The 18,339-nt window shown below is 43.0% G+C and overlaps 1 protein-coding gene across 5 annotated transcripts in view; it reads right to left on the minus strand.

Moving 5' to 3' along the window:
• The window catches only part of ARID3B (AT-rich interaction domain 3B), a 103,605-nt gene that overhangs the window by 14,201 nt on the left and 71,065 nt on the right, over positions 1–18,339 (minus strand). For all 5 annotated transcript variants that reach the window (XM_075857823.1, XM_075857822.1, XM_075857821.1 and 2 more), the window contains one exon: positions 17–888. In XM_075857823.1, the coding sequence (XP_075713938.1) occupies positions 17–888 (872 nt within the window). The remainder of the gene's footprint in view (positions 1–16; positions 889–18,339) is intronic.

The following is an 18,339-nucleotide window of genomic DNA, read 5'->3' on the forward strand; positions in this document are numbered from 1 at the left end:
TAAGTGCAACACTCACCTTCTTTAGCTTTGTTTTGGTAATTGACAATTCTTTTGTAAAGCCTGGTGTGGCCTGAGAGTAACAGTCCAAACTGGCACAGGAGAAAAGTACTTCACCGATAAAGCCTTCCTTCATTGAGCTCCTGTCACGGGCATATACTGCTAGCCTCAGAGTTTTCTCCTTCAGATCCTCTGGTTTATATCCAAAGAATATAAACTTCTGTATGCCATCGGAATCCTCCGTCTGCCCAGGGTGTGGCTCCTTAAATCCAGGTAGGAGGTAGGCCCTGACAAATGAGTCTTTTTTCTGATACAATCTTTTAGGAAGATTGGAAAAACCAGTGACAGTAGCAGTGAAAATTTCATCAGTCAATGAGTAACATAGGGTAAAGTGCACAAGTGGTTGAGACTTTTGTTTGATGGAAGAGAGCCCATTGGGGTCAGTGCGAGAATGTGGCACCTTCACCAGCCTTAATCGATCTCCATCTAATGAACTTCCCCCCACAACTGTGCTCCTACGCTTCAAAGCACGCTTTGTCTTTGATGATAGTTGGTAGAGGCTTGGCAGAGATGCTCTAACAGGATGATTTCTCTCAGACATGCAGTTCAGTCCATGTTGTTGAGGTGGCGATAATCCTTCACCCCTATCTTTAGGGGTGATGTTCCCATCGAGAGTCTGATATTGTCGATGCATAGCAACATGAATAGGCTTTGCAAGACTGTCAGATAATTCAATGTCTATGTTACACTGCTGCGTACAACCTTTGTCGCCACCATCAATGCTAGTTGAAGATTGTTGCTTGCGGCTCTTGTGCCAACAGATGGCGCAGCCAAGGAGTAGACAGAAGCACAGAAGTGCCAGACCAGCTCCCAGTAGCACCTGCAAGTGGACTGAACAAAAGTATTACAATTTCAAATAAAAGAAACTGAGATACAATAATAGTACTCTTGGCGTATTGCATTCATTTTAATTTACAGTTATCTAGAACAACTTTCTAGGCTACAGTCACACGAGAGTGTCAGATTAACGAGCGTAACAGATTTATGTGCGTAAATTGAGTGCGTTGCGTTGCGTTATTGCATCTGTGCTTTGCGAGTGGCATGTATTTTTCAAACATTCGCAAAACACTTTTTTTTTTTTTTTTTAATAGAATTGATGCACAAATCACGCACAATATGCGTCCGTGTGCTGTGTGTGATTTTCATGAGCCCATTGACTTCAATGGGCGCATAGGTGTGTGAAAATGCACCAATATAGGACATGCAGCGAGTTTCACGCAGCGGACCCTCGCTGCGTGAAAACTCCTGCATCTGTGAACGGCCCCATTGAAATCAATGGGTCCGTGTGCTGTGCGTGATTTCCATGCACAGCACACGGACGATATTCACGTTCGTGTGAATGGGCCCTTACCTGCAATGCATCCTGAACAGGTAAACCAAACCAAAACCGTAGATACCTAATGCTATGCTTATACAGGGGCGTAGCTAGGGGGGGCAGGCGGGGCACGTGCCCCGGGCGCAGCTCAGAGGGGGGCGCCAGCGCCACCTCCTTCACTATAATTGTACCTGTGTCGCAAGGACACAGGTACAATTAGAAGCAATGAATGACCGGGCACGTTCCGTGCCCGGCCATTCAGCGCCTCTCCACGAATGAAGCGACTGGTACCTTTTGTACCAGTGACGCTTCCGTCGATGAAAGGCGCTGACTGACTGGCAGGAAAAGTCATCCTGCCCAGCCAATCAGCGCCTTTCATAGACGCTGTGTTCAACTCCCTGGAGACCTGCGCAGAAGAGAGCAGGTCTCCATGGCTGCCGGATGGCGTGGGAGTGGGAATAAGGTGAGTTTGAATATTTTTATTTTTTTTAAATTGTAATAGAAGTGTGTGGCTGTATCTGCGGGGGAGGGGGGGGACTATATCTACAGGGGGGCTATATCTACAGGGGTGGGCTATATACAGGGGGACTATATCTACAGGGGGACTATATCTACAGGGGGACTATATCTACAGGGGGGCTATATCTACAGGGGGACTATATCTACAGGGGTGGGCTATATACAGGGGGACTATATCTACAGGGGGCTATATCTACAAGGGGTGGGCTATATACAGGGGGACAATATCTACAGGGGGTGGGCTATATACAGGTGGACTATATCTACAGGGGGTGGACTATATACAGGGGGACTATATCTACAGGGCTGGGCTATATACAGGTGGACTATATCTACAGGCGGTGGGCTATATACAGGGGGACTATATCTACAGGGGGTGGGCTATATACAGGTGGACTATATCTACAGGGGGCTATATACTGGGGTGGGCTATCTACAGGGGGACCATATCTACAGGGGGTGGGCTATATACAGGTGGACTATATCTACAGGGGGTGGGCTATATACAGGGGGACTATATCTACAGGGGGTGGGCTATATACAGGGGGACTATATCTACAGGGGGTGGGCTATATACAGGTGGACTATATCTACAGGGGGTGGGCTATATACAGGGGGACTATATCTACAGGGGGTGGGCTGTATACAGGTGGACTATATCTACAGGGGGTGGGCTATATACAGGGGGACTATATCTACAGGGGGCTATATACTGGGGTGGGCTATCTACAGGGGGACCATATCTACAGGGGGTGGGCTATCTATGGAGCACCATATACAGGGGTGGGCTATAGCTACAGGGGGGCTATATAGTATATAGCCCCCTGTAGATATAGCCCACCCCTGTAGATATAGCCCACCCCTGTAGATATAGCCCACCCCTGTAGATATGGTCCCCCTGTAGATATGGTCCCCCTGTAGATATGGTCCCCCTGTAGATATGGTCCCCCTGTAGATAGCCCACCCCTGTAGATAGCCCACCTGTAAAGGATCTGCCAGGCACTACTTCTGTGTATACACCCATAGGTAATCAGTCTGCACCTGAGTCTATGTCTCTGAGACTGACTCCATCTTCCACCACTCAGGATGGCAGGCTTAGGAGTGGGAGAGCCTATCGCAGCCTGGCCAGACGGAGCTAGCTCCCGCCCTCTGTCTATACCTGCCTTTCCTGTTCCTCCTTTGCTTGTGATTCTTCTCGTGTGGTTTCCTGGCCCAGCTACAGCTTCTAACTATTTGATCCTGCTCCATACTGACCCTGGCTTACTGACTACTCTCCTGCTCTGCGTTTGGTACCTCGTTCCCTCCTGGTTTGATTCGGCTCGTTCACCACTCTTGTTGCTCACGGTGTTGCCGTGGGCAACTGCCCCATTTCCCTTTGCCTTGTGTACCCTTGTCTGTTTGTCTCGTGCACTTACTGAGCGTAGGGACCGCCGCCCAGTTGTACCCCGTTGCCTAGGGCGGGTCGTTGCAAGTAGGCAGGGACAGAGTGGTGGGTAGATTAGGGCTCACTTGTCCGTTTCCCTACCCCCATCATTACACCACCCCTGTATATAGTCCCCCTGTAGATATAGTCCCCCTGTAGCTATAGCCCACCCCTGTATATAGTCCCCCTGTAGATATAGCCCACCCCTGTATATAGTATCCCACAAATAGCTCCCCCTATAGTGCTCCACAGAAAGCCCACCCCTGTATATAGCCCCCTTGTACATATAGTCCACCCCTGTATATAGTGCTCCACAGATAGCCCACCCTTGTATATAGTATATACAGGGGTGGGCTGTCTGTGGAGCACTATATACAGGGGTGGACTATCTAGTGGAGCACTATATACAGGGGTGGACTATATGTACAAGGGGGGCTATATACAGGGGTGGGCTATCTGTGAAACACTATATACAGGGGTGGACTATATGTGGAGCACTATATACAGGGGTGGGCTATATCTACAGGGGGGCTACATACATGGTTGGGCTATCTGTAGAGTACTATATACAGGGGTGGGCTATATCTACAGGGGGCTATATACAGGGGTGGGCTATCTGTAGAGCACTATAGGGGGAGTTATTTGTGGGACACTATACAGGGGTGGTCTGTATGGGGGCACTATCTACAGGGGCTCTATCGCAGGCACTATCTACAGGGGGCACAGTGTGTGTGTGTAGGACACGGTGTATGGTGCTATTATAATTAGAGGTGCAGTGTATGGCGCTATTATATTTAGGGGCGTAGTGTGTGGTATAATGATAACTTTATATTTATTAATAGGTGTAGAAATGTTGGAAAGTGAGAAGCTGAAGACATCTGAGCGGCAAACTGCAGAAATGGGCTGTGACCGGGAGAAGCCACCATAGAGGTCTGGACAGGATGGAGAAACAGAACTAGAATCTGAGACGTCACTGGTGAGTCACTTAATGTAAATGTTTATTCTGCCTGTAATCCGTAATGTAGTCACTGTATGATCTGCAGCGAGATGATGGGTGGTGTGATTATGATAGGATTTATTTTTTGTGAAACGGCATCTCCCAGCATATCCTTACCATTGTTCGGGCCATGCTGGGAGCTGTAGTTTTACGCCGTACACACCTATACGGCAGGGGTTGCACTAAATTGAGCTGTATTTGTGCTGGTGTTGTATATATGTAGTGAGCTTGCTTCTGGGGCTGTATATATGTACTGAGCTTGCTTCTGGTGTTGTGTATAGAACCATATTGCTTGTAAAATGTACAAATAATTTTATGCTCGCGTTACATAAAAATAAATGACATGTCGATTGGTAGAGAAAACAAACACGGCAAGGGGGAAGGAGATGTTGGGAAAGAGGTTGGGGGGGGGGGCAAACTGAATCTTTGCCCCGGGTGCTGGAGAACCTAGCTACGCCTCTGGCTTATATATGGATGTTTTGGTGCAGTTTCTGTTTGACAATAATAAACATAATAGTGAATATATCTGAAATAAGTATGAATAAATTGTAAGCATCTTGTCCACGATATAAACCATAATTAAGTAGTGAAATGAGTAGTGATACAGTTAGGGTACATTCACACATGGCGGAATTGCTGTTGAATTTCGCTGCTGACAGTCCGCAGTGGAATTCTGCAGCAGCCGTTTTTTACATTTGTTTCTATACATTTTTGGGAAAGTTAGTTCAGACGTTGCAGAAAATAACTGGGCGGAAATCAGGCTGCGGTGCAGAATTTCCCCTCCGCAGCATGCTCATGACGTTGCGTAGAAGAAGCGGAATTTCACTGCGTATTTCAGCCTTTGCAATGCAAATACTGAAATCTGTGGCAAGGCCGCTGTGATATCTGCAATGTCTGAATTACCTGTCAAATATGCAAATGTTGGTGCAGATTCGTTGCGTAATTGCCCCAAATCTGCTCCAACATTTGCAGCGGAAAAATTCTGCCACGTCTGAACGTGCTCTTATATTAGCATACTTTATGGATGGGCAACTCACCCTCCGTTCCCTGGCTCCCTTCTTTCATCTGTATACCGTACAGTGTATATAGTAAACAGCTCCGTGGGAATGTTCTGCTGTCCTGCCTACATACACTGCTCTATGCAACACAGAGCAGTGCACGTACACAAGAAAGTAGAGTGCATGGCAGAACAACATAGGCACACAGTGTTGTGTACTGTTTAGGATCTGAAGATATTATATTAGACTTTGGAAGTTAACTTTTTAATGATCAAGCTCTGGCCTGCCTTTTTTTTCTTAAAGGCTATGTACACCTTTGAAATAGTTTTGTTTTTTTATAAATAAAAATGTCTATCATTGTGTTTGGTGTAACTATCTAAATACTTTTTATTAAAAACAATTTTGACTTTTTGAGATACAGCTGCTTTGTATCCTGGTTCAGTGACAGCAGGTCCTGAGTGTCTATGGCACACAGGATCCACCTGTTATCGATCCGATATAAGTCATGAACTTAGATGTAATCGGTAACGGACCCGCTGTCACTGAACCTGTCAGTGTCACTGACCTAACTGATACCAAGCAGCTGTATTTCAAAAAGTAAAAATTATTTTTTAATAAAAAAGTATTGAGAAAACACAGATTTTTGTAAAAAAAACTAAAAACAATTGGAAAGGTGTACATAGCCTTTTAATTTCATGTGTGCATTATTATAACTATCAAAGGGATTTCCCTATATTACACATTTATGGCTTCACACATTAACGTTACTGAAGTGTCTTGACAGTGAATAGACATCGCTTCCAGCCAAAACGGGATGTCTATTCACAATCCCGACACTTCGGTAATGTTTGTGTGGGACTTACAGTAGAGCAAGCGTAAACTCGCGAGATCACGATGTAAATGACAGCTTACAGCGAGATCACGCTTGCTGTGCTGGAAGTCCCACACAACCGTTACCGAAGTGTCGGGATTGTGAAAAGACATCGCGTCCTGGCTGGAAGCAATGTCTATTCACTGTCAAGATACTTCAGTAACGTTAATGTGTCAGTATAAGACAACACATAGTGAACAACGCAGTGTCACTACGCGCTGATTAAATGAATGGAGAGAAGTGCATGACACTGATTGGTCAGCGTCATAAACTTCTCTCTACAACGCCCACTTGGTCAAAAGTAAAAACACGCCCAGTTGGGCATTAAGAAAGTAATTAGCAGAAAGATAAAATTGCTTATAACTTGGTGAAAATGGATCGTTTTTCTAAATAAAAAACACTGTTGTTACCTACATTATAGCGCCAATCTCATAATTTAGGAGATAGGGCACTTACAATGTGGTGACAGAGCCTCTTTAAAGGTGAAATCTCCCAGTTTTTGTAGAAGTTCCCTCACCGTGGCTACTTCAAGTACTTTATTTGGAAGACACAAACACTACATTCTACCCTGAGATATATACAAATATTACAGGATATCATAAAACACTACCAAAATATTATGTGTTATTAGGTAATTCTTTTTATAATGCGTTGTCCAATAATGTGCGTCCTGGAATGTTGTGTGTGCAAAGTTTATTAAACAATAGCAACAGTTCAGAGTCTGGTCATGGAAAAAATAACAAGTTTGCTGATAAGAAAACAATCTAAAAAGCAAATAGAGAGAGTGGAAAATAGTTATCAGGAAAGAGCAATTCATTTTGAATAGCTGTATTTCTTAACCCCTTAAGGACGTGGACTAGTTAGCAGCCCCATTTTTCAAATCTGACATGTCTCAATTTATGTGGTAATAACTTTGGAATGCTTTTGCCTATCGAAGCAATTCTGAGATTGTATTCTTGTGGCACATTGGACTTTATGTTACTGGTAAAAAAAAAAATCAATACATTCAGTATTTAATAGTGAAAAAACACCAAAATTTAGCGACAAATTGCAAAAATTATAATTGTTCTAAATTTAAATGTATCTTCTTGTAAGATAGGTAGTAATCCCACACAAAATAGTTGCTAATTAACATTTCCCATATGTCTACTTTAGATTGGCATCGTTTTTTGAATATCCTTTTATTTTTCAAGGACGTTACAAGGCTTAGAACTTTAGCAGCAATTTCTCATATTTTCAAAAAATTTCAAAAGGCTATTTTTTCAAGGACCAGTTCAGTTGAGATGTGCATTGAGGGGCCCATACAATACAAACCCCCATAAATCACCCCATTTTAAAAATTGTACCCCTCAAAGTACTCAAAACAGCATTAAGAACGTTTCTTAACCCTTTAAGCGTTTCACAAGAATTAAAGCAAAGTAGAGGTGAAATTTACAAATTTCATTTTTTTCGCAGAAATTCAGAGTTAATCCTTTTTTTTCTGTAACACTGAAAGTTTTATCAGAGAAATGCAACTCAATATTTATTGCCCAGATTCCAGTTTTTAGAAATATCCCACATGTGGCCCTAGTATCCTAATGGACTGAAACACAGGCCTCAGAAGCAAAGGAGCACCTAGTGGATTTTGGGGCCTTCTTTTTTTAGAATATATTTTAGGCACCATGTCAGGGTTGAAGAGGTCTTGTGGGGCGAAAGCAGTGGAAACACCCCCAAAAAGACACCATTTGGCAAACTAAACCCTTCAAGGAATTTATCAAGGGATATAGTGGGTATTTTGACACCACAGGTTTTTTGATGAATTTAGTGGAATGAGGCAGTGAAAATGAAAATTAAATTTTTTTCCAATAAAATGTAGAAATGTTACATTTTTACAAGGCATAAAGGACAAAAACACCCCAACATTTGAAAAGGAATTTCTCCCAATTATGGCAATACCCCATATGTGGCAATAAACTGCTTTTTCAACACGCGGCAGGGCTTAGAAGGGAAGGAGCACCATTTGGCTTTTGGAGCTCAAATTTTGCTGGAATGGTTTGCGGCGCCATGTCACATTTGCAAAGCTCATGCGGTAACAAATCAGTGGAAACCGCCCAAAAGTGACCCCATTTTGGAAACTACACCCCTGAAGGAATTTATAGAGGGGAATAGGGAGCATTTTGACCCCACAGGTTTTTTGCTGAATTTAGTGGATATGAATACGAAAAGCTACATTGTTACAGATTAAACGTGGACAATTTCAACTTTTACAAGAAATAAAGGAGAAAAAGCACGCCAACATTTGAAAAGCAATTTCTCCCAATTATGGCAACACCCCATAAATGGTCATAAACTGCTGTTTGGAGACACGGCAAGGCTCAAAAGGGAAGGAGCACCATTTGGAGCTCAAATTTTGCCAGAATGGTTTTCGGGTGCCATGTCACATTTGCAAAGCCCCTGCGAGACCAGAACAGTAGAAATCTCCCAAAAGTGACCACATTTGGGAAACTACACCCTTTAAGGAATCTATCTTGGGGTATAGTGAGCATTTAGACTCCAATGGTCTTTTGCAGAATTTATTGGAATTAGGCCGTAAAAATTAATATTAACATTTTTTCCACTCAAAAGTTGAATTTTTTTCATTTTCACAAGGGGTAAAGGAGAAAAAGCACCCCAACATTTTTAAAACAATTTCTCCCGATTATGGAAATACCCCACATGTGGTCATAAACTGCTGTTTGGATGCACGGCAAGGCTCAGAAAGGCAGGAGCGCTATTTGGCATGCAGATACCCTGAGGTATCTGAGTACAGTGGAAGCCCCCCAGAAGTTACTCCATTTTGGAAACTACACCATTCAAGGTATTTATCATTTGCCTAGACGTATGACAGGGTTCAGAAATGAAGAGCAACATACGCATTTGAGGTCTATTTTGGTGATTTTCAGAGCATTGACCCACAATTGCAGGGCTCTGAGATCAAATAGTAAAACAAACCCCTTAGACGTGACCCTTATTTTGGAAACCACACCCCTTAAGGCTTTTTAAAGGGTGTAGTGAGCACTTTGCCCCACTGGTATTTTTTCATTAGTAATTCATGTGCAGCGGATTATGCAAAGTGAAATTTGTAATTTGCCGCTGATATGTTATTTTAGTGCACGATATGTTGTGCCCAGTGTGTGCTACCGAAGACACACACCTCGTAAACTGCTAGACGGGTTCTCCCGGGTATGGCGATGCCACAAATGTGGACGCAAACTGCTGTTTAGGCATGCTGTAGGGTTCAGAAGGGAGGGAGCGCCATTTGGCTTTTGGAGCGCAGATTTTGCTTGGTAATAGTTCTGTTTGGGGTTTTACTGGTATTTCAGTTTATAATAAGGGGGCATATGTAAACTGGGCAAAGTATATCAGGGCATAATAAGAGGGTATAATAATGCGGGTATTATAAATAATAATTCATCGATATGTGGCGGGTGTCGCACTGATAAATGGTGCCCAATCTTATCCGCTTTTGGATTGCTCTGCACATTTTCTATCTACATATTCTGAGTGACAGAATTTTTTTATTTTTTCTCCACCGGAGCTGCGTGAGGGCTTATTTGTTGCGGGACAATCTGTAGTTTTCATTGGTCCCATTTTGGGGTACAAGCAATTTTTTTGATCACTTTTCATTCCATTTTTGGCAAGCAAAAACCAGCAATTCTGACAATGTTTTTTATTCTTTTTTTTTTTTACAGTGTTCTCCGTGGGCTATAAATTACAATTTTACTTTATTCTGCGGGTCAATATGATTACGGCAATAGCATATGTATATATTATTTTTTTATGTTTTGCAGCGTTTGCTCAATAAAATCACTTTATTTTTAAAATTTATTTTCTGTGTCACCATATTCTGAGAGACATAACTTTTTTATTTTTCAGTCAAAAAAGCTGTGTAAGGGCTTATTTTTTGTGGGACAGGTTACAGTTTTTATTGGTACTGTTTTAGGGTACATTGGTACTGTTTTTGATCACCTTTTTATTCTATATTTTGGAAGGGGCGGTGACCAAAAAATAGTGATTCTGGTAGTTTTTTTGTTTTTTTTATTGTTTTTTGCGGGTTTTGCAGGAAAAATAACCTTATAGTTTTATAGTTTAGGTTGTTACGGACGAGGTGATACCAAATATGTGTACTTTTTTTAAAGGTTAAATTTTTTTCCTATTATAAAATACATATTATAGGCAAAAAAAGCAGTTTTTGTTTTTTCAACTTATAACTTTTATTTTTATATTTTTGTACAACATTTTTATTAACTTTTATTAACTTTTTTTTTTAGCCTACTTGGAGACTTGAAGGCATGAAGCCCTGATTTTCATTCTAGTGCATTGTACTATCCACGTTGTGCAATGCATTAGAGCTGTCAGTCATTCACGGACAGCAAGTTTTATTAGGCTCTGCCTCCGAGTGGTGCATAGTGGGCTTCGGTAGGTGGCAGACCAGGAGGCCATTGAGAAGCCTCTGGTTGCCATAGCAACCATTGGCATCGTGTCGATGCCGATTGTTTATAATCACGGAGATGCTGCGATCACTTTCGATCTCGGCATCTAAGTGGTTAATGGCAGGGAGCGGAGCTAGTGGCGTCTGATGGCGCAGGCTCAGCTTCTGAGCCTAAGCCATCTTCTTTTTGCGATCGGAGGCCTTTGAAGCCCCGCCTCCATACTTGGCAGACAGGTGGTCATTGCCTCCAGTTGACAAAGCAGCCATCGGAACCCCCAATTGTATCGTGGGGTTCCGATATGCTCGTAACCCCACAGATGCAGCGCTCGCATTTGAGCGCTGCATCTAAGGTGTTAATCGGCCAAATCGGAGGCCAGCTACGGTCCTGACCTTGCAGCAGTGATAGCGTTAAGCTATCACTGCTTCAAAACAGTGTCTGCAGACGTGTCATCATCAGAGTAACATAATATAATATGAAATATTATATGGGCATACGGATACTGAATTATGGTAAAGATATTTCTTGGGAAAGACATTGTAAAGATATAGATTACACATTAAACATTAGGCTTTTTTTCACACAAGCATTAGAGTGGTTTGTACTTCTGTCAAGGTAACCAGGGGCGATGGTTAGACCAGCTTCTGCCTATATTAACTGAGTCTAATTACAATTTTATGAACTATTCTGGAAGAAGATTCGCTTTTTCTGGCATGTGGCTACATAAGTACACCTGTTTTGTTTTGTTATGATGTGAGCACAGCTGAGAGGAACTCAGTTGTCTAGAACCCCATATCTGGTCTTAAAGAGGACCTGTCGCTAGGTCCTACAAAGTGAGTTAGTAGTCTCACCTAATAGCCGCAGTGTCTCCGAGTCCAGCGGTGTTTGTCTTGTACTTGTGTGTCCCCCTTCGCTGAGCTATGGACCCCTCTATATTTAGCAATAAATTTGGAAATGACTCGCTGGCTAGCAAAATAGGTTTGGCTACCAGCAATTCTCAGTGGGTGGAGCTACCACTGAGCCTCTGACTCTGACCTATCAGTGTGAGGCTATTTCCTAAAGTCAGTCTTCAGCTAGCGTCATCGCGTGAGACCACGCTGGCTGAAGACTGACTTATGCGATAACAGCCGCAATTCTCGGCCCGACCGCAGCTCTAATGACCTGAAATAACAGCATCATATATCCCTACGATGCTGTGAGGTTGGGCCATTAGACCCGTGGTCAGGCCGGGACTTGCGGCAGTAATATGGAAGCTAACATGCGGCTAAGTGATGGCCGTCTGAATAAGGCCTCTAGACACCAGTGCTGCACAGTCACAATGCTAACTACTTAGCCACCATAGAGTCTAATCTAGTTATCTTTTTTGTGATTCCAAGGTGCTCTCCTGTACAGAACCTTATTTAACTAGTCATAATTGAAATGACAAATTCATAATTCAAATTTCATAAACATTTTGAATTGCTATTTATTTACAACCCCAGTATTTATTCCGTGACTGAGGACTCTGCCTCTTTAGTTCTGGTAGACCCAAACTGTTGCTACACCTATGACCTTATTACCTGGGTCATTGAACAGGCCTGTAGGAACACTGCCTTTTACAGCTTAATCAAATGCTATTATACAATTTGTGAAACGGATGTCAGTTTAATAACTTTTTCTACTATGTACACCTATCATTAATTTGTGTAATATCTGCAATATACTGTTTGAAATGTCACACGGCTTATGATAATTATCTATAATAATACAGACTGTGAAACAGGCACAGGCTGTGCACTAAGTCTGACGTGACAAACACGTACTCATTTTTGTAAGTAAAATGAGTCAAGATTTATCAAAAGAAGGGCAAATGAAAAGTTGAATTGTTGCATCCAATCAGATCACTGGTTTTATTTTCCAAAGGTTCTTAGAAAAATTAGAGCTTAAGGGTCAGTTCACACAGAGTTCTTTGACAAGTTTTTTGACGCGGAAACCGCATTGGAAAATGTGCCAAAAAAGTCTGAAAATGCCTCCTATTGATTTCAATGGGAGGCGGAGGCGTTTTTTCCCCGCGAGCGGAAAAAACGGCTCGCGGGAAAAAGAAGCGACATGCCCTATCTTCGGGCGTTTACGTCTCTGACCTCCCATTAGGTCGTTTTTGCTTGTGGTGCTCAATTGGTGCGAGCGAAAAATGCCACAAAAAATGCGGCAAACGGCGTGCAGGCAGATCAAAATCTGCCTCAAAATTCCAAACACAATTTTGAGGCAGAGTTTTCTGCCTTCAAAAAAACTCTGTGTGAACATAGCCTTATTCTGATTGGTTGTTGTAGGCAGCACAGACACTTTTTGTTAAAACTGTTTTTATGCATGATGCCCAATCTGTCTTCATAAATATGCGACAAAGCTCTGACCTACAGTACAAAGCACAATAACGCAATGTTCACTTTGAAAGACTGTCTTAGCAACTTTGAAAATGCTTTAAAGGCTTTGTAATTTTTTTTTATTGAAATCAATTTATTTAGCAATTAAAATAACTTTTGTAATTGACTTTTATTTTTTAAAAAACAACAACTTCTTAGTTTCACTTCTGCAGCTTCTATGTACCACAGTACGTAGAAGCTGCTCTGAGACAAATCCATAGTGACGGCGACTCCTGTGCCACTTTGACTTGTTTGGAACTGAGCTTATTCTAAAGATGATCTGCTATCAAAATGCTGTTTATATATGTTTTAGAAGAATAATTTCAGAGTGATAAAATAGATTTTTCACTGTGTCATTTTCTTATATGATGCCCGAAGTATATCGTGCATGGGTCCTATTAATTAAAATAGGACCCGTGCATGATACTCTCTGAGCGTCATACGGTTGCCTTAACAACTATATTGCCAAGCACGCACTAGAATCTCTCCAATGCCAATATCAGTTCGAATGGAATTGACTTTTAAGTAAAATTCAACATCCTGTTTAAAATATTCCTCATGAGTATATTTATTAGGGGTTCCACCCCTGGCAAGCCCTTAAAGAATAGATAACAACTTCCTCTACATCAGGGGTCTCAGACTCGGCCGGGTAAGTGGGCCGCATATAGAACAAATGGGAAGTTGACGGGCCGCATTACTTTCAAATTTGATACAATACAAAATTATTGTTAATCAATTAGTTACTTGAACTACTATAACACTATATTACTAGAATAATAATACTACATTACTATAATAATAGCGCTAGGTTTAAAATTTGAGATATTTCTCCATGTGCTTATTTCAACAATCCAGCTTTCCAGTTTAAAGAGGCTCTGTCACCAGATTTTGCAACCCCTATCTGCTATTGCAGCAGATAGGCGCTGCAATGTAGATTACAGTAACGTTTTTATTTTTAAAAAACGAGCATTTTTGGCCAAGTTATAACCATTTTCGTATTTATGCAAATGAGGCTTGCAAAAGTACAACTGGGCGTGTTGAAAAGTAAAAGTACAACTGGGCGTGTATTATGTGCGTACATCGGGGCGTGTTTACTACTTTTACTAGCTGGGCGTTGTGTATAGAAGTGTCATCCACTTCTCTTCACAACGCCCAGCTTCTGGCAGTGCAGACACAGCCGTGTTCTCCAGAGATCACGCTGTGACGTCACTCACAGGTCCTGCATCGTGTCAGACGAGCGAGGACACATCGGCACCAGAGGCTACAGATGATTCTGCAGCAGCATCGGCGTTTGCAGGTAAGTCGATGTAGCTACTTACCTGCAAATGCTGATGCTGCTGCAGAATCAACTGTAGCCTCTGGTGCCGACACGATGCAGGACCTGTGAGTGACGTCACAGATCTGCACTGCCAGAAGCTGGGCGTTCTGAAGAGAAGTGGATGATACTTCTCATCAGAAAGCCCAGCTAGTAAAAGTAGTAAACACGCCCCGATGTACGCACATAATACACGCCCAGTTGTACTTTTACTTTTCAACACGCCCAGTTGTACTTTTGCAAGCCTCATTTGCATAAATACAAAAATGGTCATAACTTGGCCAAAAATGCTCGTTTTTTAAAAATAAAAACGTTACTGTAATCTACATTGCAGCGCCTATCTGCTGCAATAGCAGATAGGGGTTGCAAAATCTGGTGACAGAGCCTCTTTAAGTGTCGCTAAATGCAGTCCGGCGGCTCAGTTAGCACACATGTCAAGATTGGGCAGCCCCTTTTTAGATAGTGCCCTCTGTGGATGCTGCCGCAGTGCCCTCTGTGGATAATGCAACACACCCCTAGATAAGGCCACAGTGCCCTCTGTAGATAAGGCCACAGTGCCCTCTGTAGATAAGGCCACAGTGCCCTCTGTAGATAAGGCCAAAGTGCCCTCTGTAGATAATGCAACACACCCCTAGATAATGCCAGTGTCCTCTTCAGATACTGTCACACACCCACTTGTAGATAACGCCACAGTGCCCTCTGTAGAGGCTGTCACAGTGCCCTCTGTAGAGGCTGTCACAGTGCCCTCTGTCGAGGCTGCCACAGTGCCCTCTGTCGAGGCTGCCACAGTGCCCTCTGTCGAGGCTGCCACAGTGCCCTCTGTAGAGGCTGCCACAGTGCCCTCTGTAGAGGCTGCCCCAGTGCCCTCTGTAGAGGCTGCCCCAGTGCCCTCTGTAGAGGCTGCCCCAGTGATGTCAGGGGCTTGCCCAGAGCTGGAGTCCCAGGCAGAGCGCTAGTAGGCTCTTCCTGGGACTCCAGCTGTGCTCCTGACATCACTGGGACTCCTGCTCTGGGGAAGCCCTTGACATCATTGTCGATGTATGGACAGCGATGTCAGAGGCTTCCCCAGAGTCCCGGAGCAGATCCAATAATAGCGCTCTGCCCGGGACTCCGCTCTGGGGAAGACCCTGACACACTGTCCATATATGGTCAGCGATGTCAGGGAATTCCACAGAGTCCCGGAGCAGAGCCGACACCAGCGCTCTGCTCGGGACTCCGGCTCTGGGGAAGCCCCAGACATCGCTGTTCATATGTGGACAGCGATGTCAGGGAATTCCACAGAGTCCAGGAGCAGAGCCGACACCAGCGCTCTGCTCCGCTCTGGGCAAGACCCTGACACAGTGTCCATATATGGGCAGCGATGTCAGGGAATTCCACAGAGTCCCGGAGCAGAGCCTGTACTAGCGCTCTGCCCGGGACTCCGGCTCTGGGGAAGCCCCAGACATCGCTGTTCATATGTGGACAGCGATGTCAGGGAATTCCACAGAGTCCCGGAGCAGAGCCGACACCAGCGCTCTGCTCGGGACTCCGGCTCTGGGGAAGCCCCAGACATCGCTGTTCATATGTGGACAGCGATGTCAGGGAATTCCAGAGTCTCGGAGCAGAGCCGATACTAGCGGCTGTGTCCCGAGGGCCGCAGATGACAGCCCCAGGGGCCACATGCGGGCCGCGTGCTTGAGACCCCTGCTCTACATGTTGACAGTTAATTGCCTGAACTTTCATTCACCGCTGAGCAACACTGATTGTGATTGGTCAAAGCCCTCATTGAAAAAGACTACAAGTACCAGGCTATAAACTCATTTAGAGATAGGCACACTCCTTACACCCCTTCACTTCCTGAAAAGGCTCAATTGTGCAGTAAAACAAAAAGAGATGCCATTTAATTTAAAATTCCCAAGAGAATATATTATACAAAAATAGTGATAGATGTTTTTATATGAATGCAGCTTAAATGAGCAATTCAGCCCTTGTATTCCTCTCCCTATAAGACTAAGCAGAAAAAAGAAATACTATAAGTAAAAAATAAAGTGCCATCTAAAGTAGTGTCCAAGGTAATATATCATTTGCATAAATGGCAAAATACATCACTTATAGAGAAAACAAACAATGTAAGGGATTAATACGTAGAGCAGCAAAGTCATGGGAAGATTTCTTCGTACATTAGGTGTAAATTCAAAGAGAAGCGCTATTGTAAATATAAAAAGTACCTTATGTTATCACTATTCTTTAACCGTAGCAATATCCGATTTTAATAACTGGTCAATTATAACAGAGGTGGATGAAAGAAACCCCATCAGGAGTGGTAATGATAGGTGAGGGAAACAAAAGGGAGAATGAAGAGCGTAAATAATATCTGCACCTTCCTGATGTTTATTGAGGAGAACCTGAATCAGCAGCCAAATGAAGAGAAACACAACCACGCCTTCAATCATTCCTTTGGAGCAGAAGAAGATAACCGAATGACACACAGCCCCTGGAGATGTCTGTTCCTCTGCCAAGTCTGCCATCCTGGGCTCCGTGTCCATCATTCCTCACTTCTTAAACACTGCACCTGATGTGGTCATGAGGGATGCCCAATACAGCCTTCATATCATGTGCAGTTGAGTAAGGTCATCTCTAGTCATTGAGAATTGTGACCTTCAGCCTGTGTCTGGTGGCAAGTTGTAGTCTTAAGAATTTCAGGCAGCAAGTCATATTTTCATTTCTATAAAGAGAATTTCGTCCAGGTGAGACAATAAGAGGTCACCTTGTTGACTGTAGTTGAGATCAGTGGCCACAGGGCCTTTCTCCAAGGTCTGAGCGAAGTTCCACCCTCTTTTTCGGGATGCACGATGCTGTCTGTTGTGCCAACTGCATTGAAGGGAGGGAACAGAATCAGTGTCCACCCTTTGCCAGTCTTCCCTTTCAGAAAATGGATAATGTGCTTAGTAATGGTCACAAAAAGGGCGTACAAAGGGCTCACTCCGCTGCAGGTTCTAATTTTAGTTAGAAATAGAAAAGCTCCGACATTAATCGCGACGGTTACTTCCCATCTTTTATCCCTACACAGCATTGTCAAAATGAATTCATTTTTTTGGAAGCAGTCATGCACATCCAGCTGCTTTTAACCCATTACAACCAGATGGCACTACACAGTAAATGTTCTGCCACCACCCTACACGATGCATGCGTTTCAGATTCTTCCCAAATACTACATGATTACTAATATAAATTCTACTTCAAAAACAGTTTAGTAAAAATCCACAACCACCTAGCATTTCAGGACCTATCACCTACAACTTGTAACTAAATGTCACCTTACGTCACCTTATTATTTTATTAATGCGGTATTCATCTTCTATTTTGCTAGTAGCATGTACATTTTATTCTTCAAGTCCATTAGCAATGAAAGCCTGACGCATCATCATGTTCTCCTTACGGACGCGGCCTAGTTTGGTACTTAATGACACTGCGATGTTTTTCGTTTTTTCAGCGTTGCATTCCAAGAGCCATAATTTTTCCATTTTTCCATCCACGTAGGCATAGAAGGGCTTTTTTTCTGCGGGACGAGTTGTATTATTTCATATCACCATTATAGGGTACTTAAAACGTAATGTATAACATTTAGATATAATTTTTAATGAGGGGGGATTGGGAAAAATCAGCAATTCCACCATTATTTTCTTTGGCTTTATTTTTACGGTGATCACCGTGCGGTATAAATGACATGAAGACTTTATTCTGCGGGTCATTACAATTTTGGCAATGTAGAATTTCTAGAGGTTTTTTTTATGTTTTACTACTTGTGCATAAAATAAAAAAATTATTTGTTTTTGTGCCTCTGCATTCCAAGCGCTAGAACATTTTTTTCCCTTGAAGGAGCTGTGTGAGGGCTTGTATTTTGCAGGACAAGCTGTAGTTTTCATTTATACCATTTTGGTGTGCATATGACTTTTTGATCACTTTTTATGTCGTTTTTATGGGAGACGGGAAGAACAAAAAACAGCAATTTTGTTAA

Source organism: Rhinoderma darwinii, chromosome 3 (assembly GCF_050947455.1).
Source record: "Rhinoderma darwinii isolate aRhiDar2 chromosome 3, aRhiDar2.hap1, whole genome shotgun sequence".
In the NCBI taxonomy this organism is placed as follows: Eukaryota; Metazoa; Chordata; class Amphibia; order Anura; family Rhinodermatidae; genus Rhinoderma; species Rhinoderma darwinii.